General features: G+C 43.1%; 1 protein-coding gene across 3 annotated transcripts in view; it reads left to right on the plus strand.

The window, feature by feature from the left end:
• CAMK2B (calcium/calmodulin dependent protein kinase II beta) overlaps positions 1–24,854 on the plus strand; it is a 133,830-nt gene that overhangs the window by 95,613 nt on the left and 13,363 nt on the right. For all 3 annotated transcript variants that reach the window (XM_081843400.1, XM_081843401.1, XM_081843402.1), the window contains exons 3-5: positions 2,359–2,418; positions 11,769–11,823; positions 16,588–16,653. In XM_081843400.1, the coding sequence (XP_081699526.1) occupies positions 2,359–2,418; positions 11,769–11,823; positions 16,588–16,653 (181 nt within the window). The remainder of the gene's footprint in view (positions 1–2,358; positions 2,419–11,768; positions 11,824–16,587; positions 16,654–24,854) is intronic.

The raw sequence follows: 24,854 nt of genomic DNA on the forward strand, positions 1-24,854 counted from the left end.
TAAACGGTATAAACAGCACTGCATGTTCCCAGCATCAAGGAAGCTCTGCCATCTTCTTTGGAATAAATTATGCAAATATACAAACAACTCTAGTGCAGAAGTCATAATACAGGGCTCTTCACAGAAGTTTGAATAAGGACGGGGTGTTCGGCGGACGAAACAAGCACATTGGTTTGGGTTTTCGAAAAGTGAAAAAGAAATCCAGACAGAAAAGTTGTTGAGCTTTTTTGTTTCGGGCAGAGTTGTTGTTTTTGGGTTTTTTTTTTTTGCAAAACCACAAAGATATTGGATGTTTTGGAGCTATTTCTGTGGAAAATTGGCTAAGACGACAATGTCAACATGGGCTGCCATATGTCCGGATTTTCCTGGACATTTAAGCTAATTTCTGCAAGGTAATGGGTAGATGGTTAGGAAGAGAAGAGACTAAGGTTTGTCTGCTTTGCACCCCATTGAGTATGGTGTGACTTACCATGGAACACTGTTCCTTGGGTTTATGCCACAACCATGTATAAGAGTTTTGACATTTGTAGGAGAGTGTGGTTGCTGAAAGCAGAATGCTGAGCTAGATAGGCCTTTGGTTCAGTCCAGCAAAACTCCTTATATTCTCATGCTCTCCACTTACTTTTTGTCCTCCCTTATTCTCCCCATTTCCCCTTATAAATTATGTCATTTTTAGATTTGTGCAGTTTCAAAACGGATATATAACTGGTTGGATGGACCCCAAGCAGCCCTTTCCACCTCTGGGGAAATGAGTGCTCCGTCAGTCATGCTCCACTTGATTCATGATAACCAAACTTCACTACCTCATTCATCATTACAGTTTGGCGAACATCATCTCTATTGAGATGCAAGGCACTCACTATCTGTAGTTTCTGGCAACAATTGAAGATATTTTGGTTTCAATAAACTTTTCCAGATGAATGAATGAATGAACATTTTGGTCTTTGCCTTGGGTTTTTATTCGTATTGTTTTAAAACCAATTTTAGGTTGCTTTGATATTATTTTAAAAGCCACTTTTAGTTGTGTTTATTGTGCAATAGTAAATTGCCTTGAATGAGAGGTGACTCATAAATAATAATAATGATACTGATGATGATTATAATTATGATCATAGCGTAACTCAGTTAATCCTCTATATGCATGCATTTTCTTCCACTTAAACATTAAAAAAGCAAGTCTTACCTACAGGCTTCCAGTCAAAACAGTTGTCTGCAGAGATGGTTTTAACACACTAGGGCTTTTTAGTTACAAGTTTAGAATCAGATTTCTATGTAGAAAGGTAGCTCCTTGCTTCTGTCTCAGAGGATGAATGAGTAATGGTCAGCACAACATCCCATGGCAAAAAACCATGTTAACTATGTGTTGTCCAAGGTATATCCTTTGGTTTCTATTGAACTCACTACAATGAATTTTAGCAACTAAATGACCTGGAATACAAGTTCATTAAGGAAGTGAGAGAAAAATTTATCTTTCTTTGCTTTCTCAAGCCGGTTCATAGTTCTATATGCCTCTGTCATATCCCATTGCTCTTTTTCCCCTCTGAATGATAAAAAAGAGTCCAGCATTTTAGTTAGGGGGGAAAAACAGCTAAGGGACAACATGATAGAAGCTGATGGTATCTGGAATGTATTTGTATTAGCTGTAGAATTGTATTCTTTTAAAGAGATGGCTAATTTATCAAATACTGTAATGTTTTAACAACATGTCACATACGTGTTTGGTTCAAGTTAGATAGGATGAGTGAACTCTGAAACAATCTTTGTGAAAGGAATCCCCCCTTTTTTACTTCCTCTTCTCTTCTCGCACACTCTTGTGGAGGTGGGTTGCCACTCACTCCCAAACCCTCCTCTCCCCACACAATCCAGCCACCTCCCAGCACCGCAACTAGAAAAAGGCCCTTGGCACTTTTTGTCAGAGAAGCACAATGACTGGAACCTTGTGTGTCCCCTTACGAGAGCCTGGCTCTCTTAATAACCCCAGCCCCTGTATGGAGAGATGCATGAAATATGCATTTGTGTGTTTGGAGGTTTTTTCGACAAAGAGGGGCAGAATACCTGTCTTGTTGGCAACCCATGCTACGCCACTGGCTAGAATGTTTATTTTGGGCATGTTTCTTTTTAACCTGTAAGGAATTGTGTGTGTGTTTAATTAGTGGGGGGCATTAAAAAACATGGCCCCCATCTTCAGTGTGAAGTAGAATTCTACTATCTGTAATGTGTAGATTGGATCTAATATCAGGGAAATGCTAGCCTCTGCATTTGAGATGCTGGCCAGAACCAAGTACTAAGGGACAGACTCTCAGAATAAGCTAATTTGGATGGCATGCTAAAGAGTGTTTGCTCTTTATTTTTCTTCAGATCATCAGAAGTTGGAGCGAGAAGCTCGAATTTGCCGTCTCCTGAAGCATTCCAACATCGGTAAGTATCTGTCTTGGAGGGGATAAGTGGAGGTGGGGAAAGTTTCTCGCTTTAGAAGAAGAGTTTGCCAGGGTTGACAATACTTGCCTGTTTTGTGTTCTTCCTGGGAGGACTGTGGGTGGGAGCGCTCCTTCAGTGATTGGAACGATAGGGAAACATTTGTTCACTCTTAGAAGCTGATCATACATATATATATATATACATATATATATATGTATATATATATATATATATATATAAATTTGAGAAGGCAGTTGTCCAGAATCTGTTTCAGCAGATCTGTGCATGTTTCTCTCATTGCAGACAATGCATATCCAATCCTTTCCAAACTAACATCACTTCCAATGCTCCCAATTCTAGCAATCTACATTTGCAAAATCCAAATTCAGCAGTTAGAACATCCAGATCATGTGACTGGGATAAATCTTTACTCAACAACTAGTTTTTTGAGTAAGTGGAGGATATGGCTGCCAAGCCCAAAAGTTATACCCCCACCAATGGGGTACTGCCTTTTCCTTGCCCCTGTACTCTGCACTGATGTAATTCAAAAATATGCTTTTCCACCTACATTGCTTGCTTTATTTCAGGCATAGAAACAAGTGTCCCATCAGCTCCAGCCAGTATTGTCAATGGTCAGGGATGATTGGAGTTTAAATCCAGCGGCATTTGGAGGGCAACAGGTTCCTGACCCCTACTCTGTTTTATTCACAAAACTTGGATAGTTTTGCATTATTATTATTTGCCCTGTGAGGAATTTTGACTTGGCTGCAGAAACCTGGCAAAGCTACTGATGGTGTATACAAACCACAGTGAGTTAATAAACCATAATATCAAGTCAGGGTCAAATTGTGGCTGAGCCTCTTTTTCTCAGCCTAGCCTACTCCACAAGGTTGTTAGGAGGGTAAACATGGAGTAATCACATCTACATACACCAACCTGAGCTCTTTAGAGGAAAAGTGGGGTGGGGTGGGGAATTGAGGCATAAAAAACCAGCAACAACAGTTGGTATGGGTTGTGGACTGCACATTCTTGTTGCACAACTGATTGCTCAATCCCACACCCCCTCAACCCTGCTGGTTTCAATGCACCCCTAGGTAATCTTGCAAGCCCACTGCAGTTGCTGACGTCAGCAAAGATGATAGAGCAAGAGTTTTAGTAAGCAGCATGTTGGGCAGGTCTTTCCTTCTCAAACAACTGGCTAATTAAAACTATGACACCCCTCTCACCCGCTCCAGTGTGCAGTCTGTTTATTCCAGTCATTTTGTTTGAATCCTTTTTTTTTTTTTTTTTTGGTCCTTTTTTTAGTCCTCTGTTTTTCTCCCTTTGAAGTACATTAGTTTCTATGGAAACAATGTCGTCATGGGCACCTTCTAGGTAGGTTTAGAGACAGACACAAGTGCAAAAGAAAAACGAAAAACCAGTTTGTTATATAATGGAGCTGGAGCAGATGCCACGGCGTGGAAGTCTTGGTGAGGTGTGCAGGATGTATATGGGCTTTGCGCAGTGGGGAGTTTGCGGAAGGAAGATGCATGTGTCCATACGGAGACATCTGTTTTCTGTGCATGATGCGGGGATCTTGTGCCTTCCCTATGGGATTGTTCTAAAAGATTTAAGGAAGCTATTAGGCATATATCACCAGCTAATTATTTGAAGCCCTGTGGTAAAGTGAGGCAGGCTTCCATAAGAAGGTGCAAACAGTTGCTAGGAGAGGTGACAACTCTTCCTTGATCATTTACAGTCATTCAGTGACGCAGAACAGGAGCCAGAATCTTCATCTACAGTATAATACAAAAGTATGTGCATTACATTTTGTGTTGATTGGTAGTGCTGAGCGTCAGTGGGGCAATGCTTAGTGTTTTGCTGACACCCCACCCCAAGAGGTTAAAGCAAACACTGTGTCCATGTGGCTTAACTCCCTCCTTTTTCTTTAACATGATGACACATTCATGCAGCTAGGCAAACCAGCTGTTTTTGTTTGATCCTAGGGAGTACTTTTCTAACCTCCAGTTTGCTTGCACTAAAACAAAGTGAAGACATTTCAGGGAGGGAAGTATAATGCTGCAGTCAATCTCCTGCACATAATGTTCTCCTGTCCTGTGGACTTAATGCTATATTGTCTTATTGAGTAAGTTTGCTGAATATTATTGCCGAGTTAGTATGATACTTATGAAAGAGCAATTGGACCTGTAACAAAATGTTGGAATGTGGACTTCTGTTGAGGCTAACCAACTGTGCCCTTTTCTCTTCCCCTCCACCAAAGTCAGCTTTCCGTGGCTACTGAGTATGCCGAGCCCTCACTGAGCTGTTTCTAGATCCCTTTCCCAGAGGCTACTTTTCCTTCTGCAAACCTTTCCCCACACCTGTCTATACTTTCCTTTTGTGTGTGGATGGTGCCATTTTGGCTACAGAAAGACAGACACTCTGAGAACGAGTTTGCCATTCATATAGGTTGCACGCTACAAATAGTGAGCTCTTTCTGTAGAAAAGGTAAAGGGACCCATTAGGTCCAGTTGTGGCCGACTCTGGGGTTGCAGCGCTCATCTCGCTTTATTGGCCGAGGGAGCCGGCGTACAGCTTCCGGGTCATGTGGCAAGCATGACTAAGCCGCTTCTGGAGAACCAGAGCAGCACACGGAAACACCATTTACCTTCCCACCGGAGCGGTACCTATTTATCTACTTGCACTTTGATGTGCTTTCAAACTGCTAGGTTGGCAGGAGCAGGGACCGAGCAACGGGGGCTCACCCCGTTGCGGGGATTCGAACCGCCGACCTTCTGATCGGCAACTCCTAGACTTTGTGGTTTAACCCACAGTGCCACCCACGTCCCTTTTCTGTAGAATATTGCCATTCTTTCTCCCTAAATGCTTTGCATTCAGGTTTTCCTTCGGTGGTGTGAATTAGGCTCACTTGAGTATCCCATCTCTTAGGAATTCCTGGCTTCCAGCCATCTCTGCAGTACAAACACACATCTGTAAATTTGTTTCCTCCAAAGTACCCTAGAAATTGTACTTTGGTGAGGGTGCTCTCTGTTCAAGGTCCCTAGCCCTTCTCACACATTTCCCAGGATTCCCTGTGGGAAAGGCATGACTATTGAATAAGTGTTAAATCTGTGCTGTAGATATTCTACACTCTCTTGGATTTGCTCTCTTGGTGCAGTTCTATTGTGGGATCTGGCCCTCAGAACTGAGGCATCATCCTGCATGAATTTCAATGCAGAGACTGAGTGGTAGTCATATTTTGGCAGAATCAAATCCTGTTTATAAGCATTGGCCCTGTATTTGTTTGTCTTGCTAGACGTTTTCTCCTCATCTGCAAAGAACTTTTGGAGACGCGGTATTTCATTTGCAAATGATTCCTCCCCCTTCTTTTTGTTTAATTAGCCTCATTCTGGTGAGGAACAACATGTCTTGAAGCACAGAAAAAGAACCAGGTCTCAAAAGCCCATGAATTTTGTTTCCCTTAAGGAGGGCTGGATCTTGACCTTTCGAGGAGAGAGGAAAGGATATTTAGCACCACACACATTTTCTCACGCCAGTTCCACTTTGCAGGGAAGTTCAATCTGACATTAAAGCGCTTCAGTCTGAAAAGATACCCACAACTCTGAGAAGAAAAAGGCCTTCATTCATTTTATGCAATGTTTCCTGCTCCGCTTTCTCTTTGAGTGACATAAGAGAGCTTCACATCTATGCAGGGTCAGTCTAAGGCAACTGATTTTGGGTATAATGAAAAGGCAGTAAAATCTTAGCTATTTAATTTACTATGATTATGTTTTTACTCCCAGGGAGAGACACTTGCTGGACTTTCTGCCTCAGGTGCCAAAATATCTTGGTCAGTCCTGGGTGCAATGCAACTTAACTGAGGGAGGGGCATCGTTTGTTCTTTCCCTTTAGGCAGCAAAATCGTTTGGCCTGGTTCTGCATCTCGTGCTCCATTTCAGTGGGCCTGACATTTCTGTTTTCACGACATGAAGGAAGGAAGTGTAATGGGGCTATTTCCTTGTGCAAGGGACCCTGTGCTGAAATGTTTTCTGGGGACAGACACACACACACACACACACACACAAACACACTTTTATTAGTTTTTTAAAACATATTTCCAACAATCATATAACATTGATTGTTCTATGTTATAAGATAATCATCTGATCTTATACAATGTTTTAGACTTCCGTCAACACCTCTGATGATTTTCTGTTCTTTATCACTTATTCTGCATTTCTTAATTTCTCTATTACTCTTAATTATCATTAACTAATAATTCTCCTCATAGTCTTTCTTGCAATATTTCAGATAGTCCTCCTTACAAAACTTCTTGCAGTCCTACTAGTGTAATCTGTTCATTACAATTGCTTTTCAAATAGTTCGTATATTCAGCCTTCTAAGAATCTCTGGTTCCGCAGGTTTCGAATCCTTCCTGTTAATTTATTCAGTTCTGCATAGTCCATCAATTTCATCCGTCTGGGGCTCCCCTTCTATCTAACCTACATACCCAGGGCTGAACATCTAAGGAGTGCAGATGATCATCATCATCATCATCATCACTTTTAATTTGTATACTACCTTTCTATCTTACAATACTCAAGGCAGTTTACAAGCTGAAGAAACAAAAGAATGTACTCCTTACACCTTATAACAATCTAATGCAATACAAAAATGTGATAATAAAATATACTTTATTTGATGTAGATTGCTTATTTTAAAGCTAACATTCAACAATCATTAGAATAGTATAAAATAATAATATCAGCATATAAAAATTAAACAGAAACCCACTCTTAACAATTACAGTGGTGCCTCGCAAGACGAAATTAATCCGTTCCATGAGGCTCTTCGTATAGCGGTTTTTTCGTCTTGCAAAGCAAGCCCATTGACAGTTTAGTGGATTAGCGCTATTAGCGGTTTAGCAGCTTTCAGCGATCAGCTAATAAGCGGCTTATCAGCGGATCAGCTGATAAGCGGCTTAGCGGCTTAGGAAAAGGGGGGGGGGAGGGGGAAAAACCCGCAGGAACTCGCAAGATATTTTCGTCTTGCGAAGCAAGCCCATAGGAAAATTCGTTTTGCGAAGTGCCTCCAAAACGGAAAACCCTTTCGTCTAGCGGGTTTTCCGTCTTGCGAGGCGTTCGTCTTGCGGGGCACCACTGTACAATAAATAATTTCGAAATTACAATCAATAAAACAACGGCAAGCCACAGTGCATAAAATAATACAATACAAATTGAGAAACATAGACTGGAGGGTAGGGCAAGGCAGGTGGAAGAAGGCAGGTGGAAGAAGAAGAAGACAATAAATGTATTTATTTCTATACCTCTTAGTGCATAGAGACTTCTAAGCAGTTTACAAGTATGAACACCAATGACACAAACATAAATAAGTCACTCCTACTGAACATCTTCCAAGACAATAATGCCCATTTACACCACAAAGAACTCATAACCCACCTACTCTCAGCAGAGTCCTGTCAGGTGTATGCATGGACCAAAGGAATCAAATAGTACGGGAAACAGCCTTATTAGAAAAACTAACCAATAAACTGAAACTGACATGGCAACAAACAGAAGAAGACACCTTCACCCTCGTATGGCTCACCTTTATCACGTACATAGCCCAACAAGACAACAACAAGAATCCGCTGATGTGAATCAATCTGGCTAACACACACACACTCACACTCACACACACAAAAACAAATCTCACTACAGCCAACCAAAGACAACCAACCACCCCCTAGGCCACCCACAACCTCTCTCACCACCAAGAAAATACAACAAGTGAATAGTAAGAGAACTCACACAAGTGACGCTGACTCAAAACCCCATACATACACTAAGTAGAAGAATAGAAGCATTGCCACCTGACCCCACCCCACTCACCATTCTCCCCTCCCCTCTTTCCCCCTCTTTTCTTCCTAACCTAACAGTGTATGCAACAGTAATGTCTCACAACAAATGAACCTGATCTGTAGAAAATGCAACTTGAAAAGAGACAATGCACATATTTTTGTAAACTAAGACATATCTATATCATCTATCTATCTATCTATCTTCTATCTATTTATCATCTATCTATCTATCTATCATCTATCTATCTATCTATCTATCTATCTATCTATCTCTCTATCTATCTATCTATCTATCATCTGTCTATCTCTCTCTCTCTCTCTCAGCCATCTCTGCAAAGGCCACATACCAGGGGTGGGGATGGCACCTGTATATGCACATGTGTGCTCTCTTGTACACCACAGACACTCACCAGACACACAGTCTTCCTCTTTCAGTCACACACTCAGTGAAAACAATCCCATTAAAACATAAACATCCATAATTAAAATATGCAATAAGACAGTCCCATTATATAGATATATAGAAACCCTGTATCCAGATCCCTGTTCTAGAGGGGCCATAAAACATCTAATTCCTCTAATAATGTTTCAGAACCATCAGTGCCACTATTTTCACACCAGTTCTCTTGCTATAGTAAAGTCTTTTTAAATGTACCTCTGGGCCTTTGGGAGAATGGATGAATGAATGAATGAATGAATGAATGAATGAATGAATGAATAAATAAAGCAAACAGCATTAGTAGAGACCAAAAGAAACAGCTCCATACCTGGATTGTGGATAGTCTACTCTATAGTGGGGAGTCTACTCTATTGCTATTATTCATTGCACTAGTTAGTATGTGAGCTTGTTTGCTCTACCATTCCATTTTTAACCTAGGCCCTGACAATAATAATAATTCCATTTACAGTGGTGCCTCGCAAGACGAAAAGAATCCGTTCCGCGATTCTCTTCATCTAGCGGTTTTTTTGTCTTGCGAAGCAAGCCCATTGACGGCTTAGCGGATTAGCGCTATTAGCGGCTTAGCGGCTTTTAGCGGCTTAGCGGCTTAGAAAAAGGGGGGAAAAGGGGGGGAAAGCCGCAGGAACTCGCAAGACATTTTCGTCTTGCGAAGCAAGCCCATAGGAAATTCGTTTTGTGAAGCACCTCCAAAACGGAAAACTCATCTAGCGAGTTTTCCGTCTTGCGAGGCATTCGTCTTGCAGGGCACCACTGTATAACTCACCCTTCCTCCTGAAGGAGCCCAGGGTGGCAGATTTGGATGTGCTGTGTGTTTATTAAAGAAAAAATTAAGTGTCCCTCTACGTTCTGCCAGAAATTACTTTTCGTGATGTTTGGCACTTATAGGAAACTTGCGCCAGAAACGAACTATGGGTTATCATGGACGTGCTGGTGCATGTTGCTCAAATTGTGTTTTGCTCCTCTTTTTCTGAACCAGAAAGGGGGGGCGGGGACCACAGCAATGGTTAAATGTGAACCAGTGCTTGTAATTTCTCTCCAAACCTTTAGAGGAAGTAAAGGTTTTTTCTTGGCTTCATCTCAAAGTTTGCATGGAGGGAAACAAACCATGAGCATTGATTCACCTGTAAGCCAGCACCATTTTCTGTCTCTTCTCAGCTTGTTAAAGGGAAGAACAGCTGCAGGTCCAATATGAGCAGTATGTATCAGCCTGCTTCTCATTTCAGACTATGACATGCAACCATAGCCACTTCGTTAGCTTATAATGGATTATGATTATGATTATGATTATGATTTGTTTGCGGAGCAGAAATGTAGGGTTAGAGACTTACATCCTACTTTGTCACAAGTGAGGTGTTTCAGTACTATGGGAGATTTGTGGATCTTCTACAATATTTTCTACTTCAAATATTCAAATAAACATATGACCGAGAGATTTATTTATTTTTAAGCTGGCATAAGTTTTAGTGGCATTATTATACTGCTAAAATATGTATTCTTCAGTACCTTGGACATATTTTAATTTCATCATAGATGGTTGAATGGTTTTCTTGTGTTTAGAAAACAAAGAAGCACCCAGCTGTTTTCTAAACCTTTTAGTGTGTCTCCATAGAAAATATTTTGGACGTCTGTCTCCAAATTTTAGATTGTCCTGTAACCTTATGCACCTTTTACGTGGCTTTCTTGATAAATGAATTTTAATTGATAAATGAATTTATCTTGATAAATGAATTTTTAACTGGGTTTGTTCACACCAAGCAGGCGTGCCAACCAGACTCTCAAGGGAGATAACTGACAGCTTGAACTCCTGATTGTGCTTGAGACACCCATTGCAAGCATTCTGGCAGCCACCTGTCCTCTCCCTCCTTTCTATTTCTTGAACCTCTCCTTCCCTTTTCCTGTTCCCTCTGGAATTGCTGCCCCTTCATTTCTGTAGCTCTTCTTCCATACTGCCTACCACAACCTGGTGATCTCCAGATGTTCTGAACCACAACTTACATAATCCTCGATCGTTAGCCCCACTGGCTAGTGCTGATGGTAGTTGTAGCCCAAAACATCCATAGGGAAGGCTGCTTTATTGTAACCAAGCCAAAGTACATGTAATTGAAATATGCATGCATTTTCCCTCTGCCTACTCCTCCCTACTCCTCCCTTCACCCCCCACTCCCTGATCTGTTGTTTTCCTGAATCGATTTTAGACTGCAAGCCCCATGGCCCAAGAGCCTGGTATTTCTGCTCTTACACAAAAAACAATGATGTTCCTACTGAAAATGGAATTTCCAGTGTTCAGATGCAGTGATGACCATATACTGGATACAAAGAGTGGGCTGCGCTTAGAAACTCCTCCTAACCATCTGGATGGCTACTGCCGGAAGCAGAATACTGGGTTAGATGAGTATTTAGTCTAATCCAGGAAGTCTTGTCTTATCTTCTTAATTTATTACCTAATTTTTGCCCAGCTGGTTTGCAGAAGTTTGGCTCAGAAACAGGTTTATGGGCAGGCAAGTGCCTACTGTAGATCAGGAATTGCGTTGGAGATTGCAATTTGTTTTGAGTATTAGAAATGAGCTGAGACCACAGCCCTTCATTTCACATAAATATCCGTTTCTGATTATCCAAGTGTTGTCTGAACTCTTAAGTGTGTGTGTGATTTTGTTGTTACACAATTTGGAGTCAGAAATCCTTGCTGATTTACTGAAAATCAATCTACTATTATATCCCAGTCTATTTTCTCCCTCTCCCCCTGTATTATAAATCTGTGCTCCCGGGGACTTGGTAGGTCAAGGCAGTGTGGCAGCAATATGCTGGATAGGGGAAGGAGCCTGTGGAAAGGAAGATCTTGCATTCTAAGTGATCTAAATGCTTTGAGATAATCCTCACAGTTATGTTAGGTTCAGATGAAGGGCCTGTTACCTGGGCCTCATCACACTGCTGCCTTGCTGCTATGCATGGGCTGTGTGCCCGTGAGACCTTATGTACCTTGTGCAATGTATGTTTTAAGGCAGAGGAGGAACATTTCAGGTATGTAATGTATCGTTTTGTGTTCCTTTGCAGTTCGCCTCCATGATAGCATATCTGAGGAAGGCTTCCACTACCTCGTCTTTGATCTGTAAGTAGGAAATCCATTGTGACTGTATCACTAAATGCTCTATTCTTGCACTTGAGGTCCCTGCCCAGTAACTCACCCAGACCCCTACTCAACTTAACCTTGAATTTATCTGCTTTAAAATACAACACCCCCCACCACCACTTCTCCAGCACAGCATCATAGTTGCCACTGATTGTCCCCTTCCTGGTGGCACACTGTGGATAGTTTCCCCCCTCCCCTGCATGATGATGATAATAATAATAATAATAATAATAATAATAATAATAATAATAATAATAATATATTTATACCCCACCCATCTGGCTGGGTTTCCCCAGCCACTCTGGCCGGTTTCCAGAAGAATATTAAAATACAATGATTCATCCAGTATTAAAAGCTTCCCTAAACAGGGCTGCCTTCATATGTCTTCTAAAAGTCCAATAGTTGTTTATTTCTTTGACATCTGATGGGAGGGCATTCCACAAGGCGGGCACCACTACCGAGAAGGCCCTCTGCCTGGTTCCCTGTAACTTCGCTTCTCACAGTGAGGGAACCGCCAGAAGGCCCCTGACACCGGATCTCAGTGTCCGGGCAGAACGATGGGGGCTGGAGCCGCTCCTTCGGGTATACTGAAGGATTATACAGGTATACAGCATTATACAGGTATAATTCTGAATAAATTTTGTGTGCTGCTAGGGGAATTGAGCAGGCTGTGGCATCCTCACGGGGGGGGGGGGGAGAGAAGAAGGCTGCAGCTGCAGCTATTAGCACGAAGGGGAGGGTGATGAGAAGGAGGAAGGCTATCAGAATGATGGGGGTGACTCAGTGCCCCTGACACACTATGCCCAGAGTAACTAAACAGCTGCTTAGCCAGAGACATGCCCACTAAGACCCGCATAAGTTTTAAAGGCTCTGTTGGCTCCAGGGCTCCAGACAGCGATGTTGGCCTCTCCCTCTTCCCATTCCTTTTGTCAGGATGGCTGTAGGCCATGTCCTGTGCCGACTGCCTTTGCAAAGTGTCTGGGGGCTTGTGGAGACATTGTGTGCTTTGCTCGGCTGCCTCTCACTTCATTCCAGATATAGAAGCTGGTGATCTCATCTCTCCTCTTCCCTGACAGCTCCAGTTAGGCAGTGAGCTATATTTAGCTCTTCTCTGAGTCAGTGCAGCTCCTGCTTGTCTTTCGCTGGAGTCACACAGACCTTGGTATGTCCCTTGCCTGCAGCGGGAGGATTGAAAGTAAAATGCAGGTTTACATCCCCCGGGCCACATGGCAAAGGACACTTGAGGACCCAGCTGTGGACTGGGCCAGCTGCTGCGTGGGTTGGTTTTGCATGTGCTTTCCAAAACCTTATAGGCTCAAGACTTGATTCTGTGAATATCAAGCAATTCCTGGTATATGCAGAATGAAGCTGAAAGCTGGGCAGAATGGGGAGGCTTTGATCATCTGTTGAGGCTGTTTGAAACGTTGGAGGGTGGTATACCTTGTTATTCAAGAACAAAGATGACAGATTGCTCCCTTTTTTCATGGAACTCAGCATTACTGGAGGGGGGGGGAAGAGACTTTAAACCCACACTTGCTTCCTCGCTGTAACCTCTGCTAATACTCATTCCATTCTCTTCCATAACCTCTTTCTTAGACAGAGTCACTCAGGTGGCATCCTCTGCTCATTCACTAGGGGGTAAATCACATGGCGCTCAGTGGGACTTACTTTTGAGTAAAATGCACAGTCATTCTTCCTTACAAGGCTAGCAGCCCAACATGGGTCTTCCTTGGTCAGCTTTTGTTACACTGCACAGTGGTACCTCGGGTTACATACACTTCAGGTTACATACGCTTCAGGTTACAGACTCCGCTAACCCAGAAATAGTACCTCGGGTTAAGAACTTTGCATCAGGATGAGAACAGAAATCGCACGGCAGCAGCGGGAGGCCCCATTAGCTAAAGTGGTGCTTCAGGTTAAGAACAATTTCAGGTTAAGAACGGACCTCTGGAACGAATTAAGTACTTAACCAGAGGTACCACTGTACACGAAAATCAGTAAACTTGGGAGAAGCGTCAAATGGAGTGGTGGTGTTGGTAGCTGCTGCTTATTCCTGAAGTGCATTTGCACTATTCAGGACACACCCATACAACCAATTCTTATACTCAGCTCCTCTCTTACACAAGAAGGGCAAGATGCCAGTGAAACAGACATGTTGAGCTATTACAGTACTGTAATAATGGCCATGTGGCCTGCTGGGCTAGGGCTTACCCTTGCATACCCTTGACCTGTTTGCTGGAACATGTGCACTACATCTACCTGTCCTGTAAAACCATTGCCTGGAAACAGTTTTAGATATCTGCAGTGCTTTTTTTCTTTTTTAAAAAAATTGTTTAGGGGTACTCTCTCATTTTCCTACTCATAATGAAATACTGCCCCTCAATGAGGCCAAGCTTAGATTCACAAAATGTTTAGGGGTATGCGTCCCCCCCAGAAAAAAGCACTGGATATCTGTCCTCTACCTTATTTGTATCCTGCCCTGTCTTTATTGATATTCGATATTGAGCATGCTGACCTGGAAGCTGTACGCCGGCTCCCTCGGACAATAAACTGAGATGAGCACTGCAACCCCAGATTCGGTTACGGCTGGACCTAATGGTCGGGGGTCCCTTTACCTTTTTATATTGAACTTGAGCCTCCAGTACGGAGTGGGTTCATATGATCGTTTTTCTCTTAGCTCAAGGATGGGGATCCTCAGTTCCAGGGGCTGAATCTAGGCCCTTCATGCCAATTATCTGGCCCTCGGCACTCTCCCCAGGCTGCGTCCTCTATGCCAGGCCACCCATCTCCTCTAGACCTGCTTTATACCCTCTTTACATGTTTTTGCTGGCTGGAACATTTCTTTTTGCTTGCCCAGATGGAGCGTAGAGAGTTTGTGTAGAAACTAGTTTATTGTACATAAGTAAAATTCACGTTCATTGCTTGGCCCACTTTTGCCCCTACCACCAGCAGGTGGCCCCTAAAAGGTTGCCCCAGAGAGAATGTGGCCCTCGGACTTGAAAAGTTTCCCCACCGCTGTCATCGGGAGAAACACATGGGTTGTGGAAGAATTCAGTGCTCAAGTGCTATGGCTGACAGTTGCTTCCAAATCTAGTTTGCCATGCTGAAAATGAAGAATACTTTTACAGCTGACTGTTTTTCTTTCCTTGCTAGCCATCCCTCATCTTAAGGGCCTCCTGAATGTTGAGTGCATTTGAGCTGATATCCATCATTAGGCTTCTCAAGCTTGCTCCTCTAAAGCCAGCTGAAATATCTGAGAAGTGCAGATGCTCAGCATATCTCAATACTAAGCAGTGTAGCCTTCCAGCTTGTTGAGCAGCTTCCCAAATTATCATTTTGTCACAGGCCTGTTCCTGCTAGCCATCACTGCGACAATATCATACTTTAATATTGTGCTTATATACATGTGTCTCTTATAATAAATTCATCTATATGCAGAGCTGCTCCTAGATTCTTTTCCTTTTGAACAGACATACAGTAAAACGTCTCACATTACCATGGCAGTCTCAAGAATGGCTTGTCAAAGCTTCTTGAGGACTTAAGTTTTCTCCCATTCAAATTAGCAATGTCAAATCCGAAGTTAACTATAGAGGTGAGAATCTAGGCGAAAGTGAGTGATGAAAGAGAATCTGAACTACCTTGGGGGTTCCAGTTTGCAGACATTGCTGCATTTTGAGGGGGGATTGCACGGAATAAGGGAATGGAAAGAGGTGGCTGTTGAAGAGGCAGCTATAACAAAAAAAAATTGCCCTGCAAATCCATGGTGTTGTTCTCTTGGCTCTCACACAGGAGGCAACACGAGCTCCTCGTAGTCAGGTGATTGGCAGCACAGAGGGAAGTAGCGGGTTGCAAGCATTACATCTGTAGCTCTGTGTGGGTGGGAGAGAGAACAAGATTTAGAGCTGCAGCAACAGCGTGGAAATGAAACAGTACACAGCTTAGGAAGGCAGATGGAGCAAATTGCTCCATGCTTTGGTCGTTGTGCTCTTTGTTTGAAGAGGCCCAATCAGCGGCGCTCACATGGTCCTGGGTGATGACAAGGGAGTACATTGCCCAGTGCTTACTTTTCAAAATGAGAGTATGTAAACTAGGCATTCCTCTTCCACTTACCCCAAATTTAATGACCAGTGATCTGTGTAATCAACCTGGTAACAAACTCCTGCCATAAGTGCCCCTTTTGTCTTTCACCATTCTTACTTGCCTCTTCCAAAATGTTCTCAGCACTGCCTTCGTTGCTTATATTTCTCGGTGTCTTAAAATGGCAGACTATTCAATTGGCAGTATATGGGAAGAGCAGATCACCTAGGTCTTTGCCACGGATGAGCAACTGGTTGGCTCCAGAGTTTGGGGAGCTTTGGGCAAAATGCTTCCGCACCGTCGGCCCTTTGTCCTTAGGCCCAGATCAGGAGGCAAGTGGGGGATTCTGCTACACCTCCTCTGTCTTGTTTGCTTGCTCAGAGAGGACAGACAGTAACAACAGAAGACCTGGAGACTCCAAAGTCACCAGTGGACCCTGCCAGGAGCTCAGCCCTTCTGACAACTGTTAGTGGCCCCGATGATAATTTCTCCAGCAGAACAGGTGGCAGTTTCATCCCAAGTCTGTGTTTCGGATCTAAAAAATTAGAACTTCTGGCAAGCTCCTCTGGTCTTTCAGGAACAGCTGGGCTGTAGCAGTTTGCCCTCAAGGGGCGCTTTTTTCAGATTTCAGACTTTGCTTGAACTGTGGTCTGCGTTCTATTTCAGGGTCACGGGCGGGGAGCTCTTTGAAGACATTGTTGCCAGGGAATACTACAGTGAAGCCGATGCAAGGTGAGTGGTAATTCCATCTCCATCTGTCCCCCTCCATCCTTCTTCCTTTCCCCACCCTGCCCCCTTCTTTCTGCTCCCTGATCCCATGCCAGCTTGTACCTGTGCAACATTAACCCATCCATGACTGGGGCAAAGGGTTGGACTCAAAAGGTATCACAAGGCTACAGCAAAGTTCATAAAACCTTTGGCACCAGTGGTTGCCATGATGTGCCCCATTGCCACATGCAGTGCCAGAGCCTGCTCTGTGGCTTTTCCGTCTGATGATCAGGTTGCAGCAAAGGATGGGGCTCCTCTTCCTTTCATAGATATGAAGGAGATGGCATTTTGGCAGGTAACCCTTGCCCCATTACAGTGCTGCAGGGTGATAAAAGGTAACACTTGCCAAAATCCACTCCCCCTTTTAATACCAAGGTTACGAGAGCTCTTTCCTCTTATTGCATCTGATTATCTTAAGCGAATTGCCTCCAAAATGGACTCTCACCAAGGTAGGCCACCACCGCAGCTGCTTCATGCTAAGGAAAGAGAGACAGGCAGGAGAGATTTGGCTCAAGACCCGGTGAGCTGATGGCAGGTGTGTTTTTCTACACCACTTGTCTTGAGACTCAGTATCTTAAGATTCAAAGGCTTATGACATTTGCAGGTTACAGAATGAAGGAGGCCAATGCCAGGTGTTTCGTTATTCAGCTCTTCAACCCTGATTCAACTTCAAATAGATTTTGGTTTACCTAGCCTAGATTATATGAACAATTGTGGATGAAATCCAACCCCCCCCCCAATCCCCCCCAAAAGCATGAGAATCTGAGAAAGAAGTGAAAATTGGACATAACATAGTTTCTCAGGATCAGCTCTTGCTGTCCAAGTTGTAGATAGCTCTTGAGGAGCCCAGGGCTAAAAGTTGACAGGGTGAGAATAGCGAGGCTTAAAGAGCATCATCTTCACTGTGTTCATTTGAAAAAGAATCAAAGACTGGAATACAGCAGCGGGTAGAACTCAAAGTATAGCAGCAGTGAGTGGAAGGGACCTACCACCTGAATGATACAGAAGAGTGCAGGGTCAGTAGGGTTTGGACTGACGGAAAAGTATCTGTAATGCTTGAGCACAGAACTACGGCTGTCACAGCAAGAGCCTGTTGGTGAGGGCAGAACCGCATTAGCCAAGAAACGTGGTTGGGGAGCTGCCTTTTTTGTCCTGGTTGCATCTCACCTATGGCTACTTCCCATGCTGCTCCAGGGAGTGGAGGAACTATTTGAGAGAGGTGAGATCATGTGGGGAGGAGCCATGCGAGGATCAGAAGCTATCTCAAGGACAACTCTTGGTGCTGTGGCTCTACTCTCTCTTACATGTATCCTCCATTTCTGTGTCAATATGGGAAATAGCCACAGGGGGGTGGCACCCATTCAACTACTATAAAGTAAGACCTAACCTTTTGTTTTTAGATTGTAAGCTCTGTGGGGCAGGTGCCTGTTTTCTTGTACTTTATAGAGGATCATGCACATTGGTGGCCTTATATAGATAATGAATAATAATAATAATAATAATAATAATAATGAAGTAGCATTATTTATATTGTGTTTGAGCATCTCTGAACTTGACAGCAAACCTCTTAACTGAAACTACTAGCTCTCCTTTCCACTTTGTGTTGTTCTATAGTTTTTCTCTAGAGTTGACCACAGGCTCATTCCCTTAAAGGGGAACCAACCTAATTGATAAGAAAGCGTTTCTTTTTTTATTAACTAAGATAAATATAATAGAAAATATTGGTGGAGGATTTTTCTTTTATTTAATTTAGCCTGAGGGCTGCTTTTCCTCGTGGTCAAATTTCTGGGGGGTTGGGAGGGACCAGAGGCAAAAGTTTGTGCAACAATGCATGTGACTCTTAAAGCAGGCTGTGCATTCCAGCCACACAAAAGTCACAAGGGTTTTGCACCCACCCATGCACATAGCCACTCTTCAGCCAAGCAAGATTTATGACCACAGTTCAAGGACGTTTTCTAGCCAGACAATGCTGTATTGAGAAGCATTGTCTGGGGAGAGTTACAAGGGCCAGATAGAGAGGTGTTGGAGGGCCACATTCAGCCCCCAGGCCTGCAGTTCTCCATTCTTGCTGTAAATGGAAACAGTAGAACCTGTTAGTTGCAGTTGTGTGATCATGTGGCTGTTGCCAAACACAGAGTTGTTCAAAAACACAGCCTCTGAATTGAAATTTACAAAACACAGTAGGGGAGAGATACTATATGTGTGGCCCATTTGTCTCAAGATGTAAATATTGGCAATAGGATCCATTTCTAGTCTCAATAGGTAGACTCAGGTGACTTTGTGCCATTACAATAATACCCATAGAAGTGAATTCAGATAAGTAAGGAAGCCATATCACTTGCTTCTAAAAAACAGAGTGTAGACAAGGAAGGAAGATAAAGTTCTGTTGGGCCATTGGGGGTTGTCAAAGTCAGAGACTTAGTCCCAAGGGGTCAGGGCATAAAGAAACACGTTTGCTTTACAGTGGGCTGTGGTGAGGTGGTGCAAGAGGCAACTCATGATGCTGTGATTCAGGTTAAATAATGGGCCCATTTCTACCAAAGGGCGATAGCTTAGTGGTAGAGCACTTGCTTTGCATGCAAAAGGACACATCTTCAATTTCTGGCATTTCCAGATAGGAAAGACCCTTGTCTGAGACCCCAGAGAGATGCTGCCGGTCAGTGTAGACAATGCTAAACTAGATAAGGTAGCTTCCTATGCTGCTGTGCTAGCTATGTTTGCAAAGACACAGCAGGGGAGACTGATGTTCTTCCTGTGTTTCTTCCAGAATGCAGAGCAGGGCTATGACTTGTAACAGATTAAGCCTTTTCTCAATAAGGCTTTATGTAGACTATGGACTGGAGGCCGTTGAGGGGTTGTTGTTTTTTTGCATCTGCTTGGGTTTGTATCTGCTTCAAAGCCCATTTGGGTCTACTAATATGCCCCCTCTCATCTTATGTTGAGCCTACAGAACTGTGTTTACTGTTTCTTGTAATCTTCCATCTCTTCCTTCATACAAAATTCAGATAGATGTTCATTGCCTTAGGAGGGGGCTTCATATATTTGGGGGTTGAATCTTCCCAGAGGAGTAGGGAAGCACTGCTTCTCAGATTCAGGTGAGCTCCCTGAGAAATGAACTCTCATTTGTTCTGTCACTATTTATTAAATTGTGCAAGCCCTTTGGGTACGCAAATCTAGTTGGCATAGTAGGATTTTTGCATGGTACCTTTGTGGGATTTGGGGCCAACTTCCACTTGTCGTGCCAGTCTAGGCTCTACCATGAAAGAGACACATTCTTCTTCTTATAATTATTTTTGCACTCTAATTTTTTTTTTTAATAATATTTTTATTAAGTTTATAAAGTACAGAAAAAAGAAATAAAGACATAGAGAGAAAAATACAATAAAGAGATTACAAATTTCCATAATCCTTTTTTCCATCTATTGGACTTCCCCACATCCTCCAAACCCTGCATTCTCTGTAATACAGAATATCAGCAATTTGTTAACTTATTTCCAAACTTGTTGTATCTTTCATTTTATCATGTTTCCTAATTTTCATACTGTTGTAATTCAAATCTTATATGTTTTGACTTAAACATAATAAAGTTATTTCATTATTCCACCTTTAAATTCTTGTGCCTTAATTTCCATTTCATTAGTTTACCAATGCTGAAGCAAAAATTTCTGAAAAGAGCATTTTTTAACATTCATACAACTTGTAATGTTTTTTCAAATAGTCTTTGAATTTTTTCCAATCCTCCTCGATTGTTTCTTCTCCCAAGTCTCGGATTCTGCCAGTCATTTCAGCCAGTTCCATATAGTCCATCAACTGCGTCTGCCATTCCTCCAGCGTGGGTAAATCTTGTGTCTTCCAATGCTTAGCAATCAGGATCCTTGCTGCTGTGGTAGCATACATAAAAAAAGTTCTATCTTTCTTAAATACTCTCTGGTCCACAATGCCCAGAAGAAAGGCCTCCGGTTTCTTAGGTAAGGTATATCTAAGTACCTTTTTTAGTTCATTATGAATCATCTCCCAAAAGGCCTTCACTTTTGGGCAAGTCCACCAGAGATGAAAAAATGTCCCTTCCGCCTCTTTACATTTCCAACATTTGTTATCAGACAGGTGATATATCTTAGCAAGTTTAACTGGGGTCATGTACCACCGGTATATCATTTTCATAATATTTTCCTTCAAGGCACTGCATGCCGTAAATTTCATTCCGGTGTTCCATAACCTTTCCCAGTCTTCAAACATAATGTTGTGCCCCAAGTCCTGCGCCCATTTTATCATGGCGGATTTGACTGTCTCGTCCTGTGTATTCCATTTAAGCAGCAAGTTATACATTCTCGAAAGTAGTTTATTTTTTGGCTCTAACAGTTCTGTCTCTAATTTCGATTTTTCCACCTGGAATCCAACCTTTTTATCCACTTTAAAAACCTCCTGGATTTGAGCGTAGTGCAACCAATCTCGCACCTTGTTTTTCAATTTTTCCAAGCTCAGCAACCTCCAATTGTCTCCAATTTTTTCAATTATTTCCCAATATTTAGGCCAGTAGGCTTCCATGTTAAGTCTCTTACGTGCCTTGGCCTCCACCGGTGAGAGCCACCTCGGAGTCTTACTCTCCAATAAGTCTTTATATTTTGTCCAGACCATCAAAATTGCTCTTCTGACAATATGGTTTTTAAACAATTTGTGAACTTTAACCTTGTCATACCACAATGCACTCTAATTTATATCCCTTTGCGGTTGGGATAGGGAGAGAAAAACAAGCAAAATGGTATTGTTCCCAGAGGGCAGCCTGCCCTCCCTAAAATTTAGTGAAGGAGGCAAAAGAAAGTCAGCTTTGGGGCATCACTGTGGCCAGGGCTGTATCCAGGTGTGTCCAGGGGTTAGAACAGCCTTCGCCAAACTAAGGCCCTCCAGCTGTTGTGGATTACAAGTCCCATCAGCTGTACTGTCTGGGGCAGGTGGTAGTTGTGTTCCAAAACAGCTGGAGGGCACCACATTGGTGAAGCCTGGATTAGCAGGTTGGGTTTGGAGGGGATCCGTAGAACAGCTGGGAGAGGTTCACATAGCACTTCTCTGTGTTGTGTCCTCTCTTCTTCCTCACATTTAAAATGCATTTTTGTAGAGAAGGCCCCAGCATGAGCATCTGTCAGAAAACCTTTCCCCATTTTAGCTGCAACTTCCAAGTTCACTGCAGAAGATACCTCAGGAAGCCTAAAACCCATGATCAGCAGCAATGTACTTGGTGAAGATTTCTCCTTTTGACATTTTCATCACTCAGAGGTAAGAGCCTCTGTTTTCAATGGAGCTTATTCCCATGTAAGTGTGTCAGAATCCAGTCATGATTAGAGTCCATTTTAATTTCCAATGACCTAGTTGATCCTGTAGGACAGAAAATGGTATCAAAGAAATAATCAGATAGCAACTGAAACAGTCAACATAACATTTCTGCAAAGCAAGTTATTTTTATCTGTCCTGCCTCCTTATTTCATTTATTTGTTTTAGAGATTTCTAATCCCACTTTTTCATATAGAGCCGCCCCCACCCCCTAAGTCAGTTTACAGCATTTAAAGCTGGTTCTTTAGACACCCTTCCACAATCAAATTCCAAATGCACAGCTCACAGCTGAAACAGATTTATATGCATGCATTTATATGCATGCATTCCTTCCTGTAATTCCTGGCCATATTTAGTGACCTGTGACTACCAGGGGTATTCCCTCTCCTTGCAACACAGCTGTACTCTGAAATATTAAACACTTCCCTGGTCATAACTAGGAAGTGCAGTTTTCCAGAACTTACTAGCTGTTTCAAAAGACTGACTAAAGCAGCCACTTGTAAGCTATGGTGATTGAAAAGAGCTAAGAGGAGAATTACCAGCAATGGTTCTGGCCCTCTTTTCCCTACTTCCTTGCGGAAGGGTGTCTAAAGAACCAGCTGTTGGGGAGCCTTGATCCCAGCTCTGAGATCGCTTTTTCAGATCAAGAATGAAGCCCAACCATTTTATTTATTCAAAATACTGAAGCTAGGTTTCAGGTTGTGAATATATATAATCTGCTTGTGTGCAGAAGGTCCAGTGCAGAACTAATAATAATAGTTTGGACAAACCATTTATACAAACTCCTTGCATCTTTGTTGTTACCTTAGCCCAGGACTGGGGAACCTGTGGCCAGTCAACATGGCCAATGGTTAGAAGATTGTGGTTTTTTTAATCTGGCTATACGCATAACTAGCAGTTCACAATTCTTTTCAATAGTGTGATCTTCTCCTTTCTCCGACTGATAGGACTTTTGACGTTCCCCTTTTTGTTTTAGTGTATTTGAATGGGGACACACATCAATCAGTGTGCAAGCTTGCTGGCACTAGCAAACTGCAAATAGTGGGGTCCATGAATGTTGAATGGGCTGTTAAACTGAGCCTTGGAAGCCCAAATTGTTTGAGATCCAGCAGAGGGGGTAGAACTGAAGTGTGGTACACGCTATGCGGAGATGTATAAAATTATAGATTAACAGCAGAACTTTGGCACGTCCAGTGAAGCTGAATGTTGGGAGATTGAGGATAGACAAAGAAAGCACTTTTTAACACAGCAGATAGCTATGGAATTCATTCCCACAAGAAGTCGCGATGGCTACTAACTTACAGAGCTTTAAAAGAGGATTAGACAACTTAATGAAGGATAAGACTAATCAATTACTATAGTCCACAGTGGCTTCACTGTCAACAGCTACTAGTCTTGATGGCTGTGTTCTACCTCCACAATCAGAGGCAGTACCTTTGAATGCCAGTTGCTGGAAATCACAAGTAGGGAAAGTGTGTTGGATCAATCCATCAACCTGATGGATGATTTAGAAGGATTGGGTCCAGCATCACTTTCGCTGCCCATGTGTGACAGTATCTGTACTCAGCAGAGTTACATCTCAACACAGCTCCTTCCTTGGAAGCGTCTTTGGGGTTGAAGGTACACACGCAGTAGGCAATAAACACTCATGGATGTCATAAAGATTCAGTCAAGTGTAGAGGTTTACTTGACAGGCATAAAAGCATATGGCGGTTCACTCCAGTCAAAGGCATCTATGGCGTTGCGGCGCTCATCTCACTTGTAGGCCGAGGGAGCTGGCGTTTGTCCACAGACTGCTTTCTGGGTCATGTGGCCAGCAGGACTAAACTGCTTATGTGGCTGGGGCAGGTGTGGCCTAGACAGAGTCCTTAAGGGCCAGGTAGAGAGCCATGGAGGGCCACATTCACCCTGAGGGTCTGAGTTCCCCACTCTTGGTCATGCCCATGCAGCAGTAATGTTGGGGGATCAAATGAGCTACTTTGAGTTATTCCTGTCCCCACTGTCTGCAAAAATGCCAGTTATATTATCCCATGTTAGTCCTCATATCTAGCACAGGACTGTGCTATGGGCTATGCAGTTTTTCTCACTAGCTTCTTATACTGAGCAGGCGGAGTATCCTGGAGTAAAGGAATCTGCCTTTCCTGGAATATTTTCTGCACACTGAGTGTGGTGCTACATTTCCTAGGCCAGACAGTTTGCTCAGATCCAAGAGGTTCACAGCGGTCAGGCTTGCAGGTTGTGAGCAATGGCCTTTCACACAGTACCTATCCACACCCATAGATATTACCCTCTCTCTCTTTTTCCATGCCAGCCTCATGGGCTTCCTTTGCTGTGTTTCAAAACTACTTATTATATACACGACTTCTGTAGCCCCAAGTGATCTGTTTTGGAGGGGGTGGGTGGGAAATGCTCCCTTTGGCACTGCTCTCCATTCTCAGATCCTGACTGCACATAGTTTCTGGTGCTATTAACAGCCATCTGCACACATCTTGTGATAACCCCCTGTGGTCTCTGAGCTTTCACAACATTGTTTCTCTCCTTCTCTTGTCCCCCATATCCACCCTGCCCCCTGTCCCTTTCTGTCTGTCCATCTGTCTGTTGCTGTGGATCTTTCCCCTCCCCTTTCCCCCTTTTAATCTCTGGATTTTGTTTCCTGCCATGCATATTTTGGTTGTCGTCTTCTTTTGCTCACTCCCTTTCTATAACCTTCCTGTGCTCTCTTCTTCTTCTTACACCTTTCCTGCCTTTCTTCTGCGTATGATTTCTCCACTTCTCTCCTCCTGATCCCCATTGTCTGCCCCTTTCCCAACCTGCCTCCTGTCTTCCTTCCTCCCTCCCTC

Source organism: Podarcis erhardii, assembly GCF_964252035.2.
Source record: "Podarcis erhardii genome assembly, chromosome: 16".
NCBI classification, from domain to species: Eukaryota; Metazoa; Chordata; class Lepidosauria; order Squamata; family Lacertidae; genus Podarcis; species Podarcis erhardii.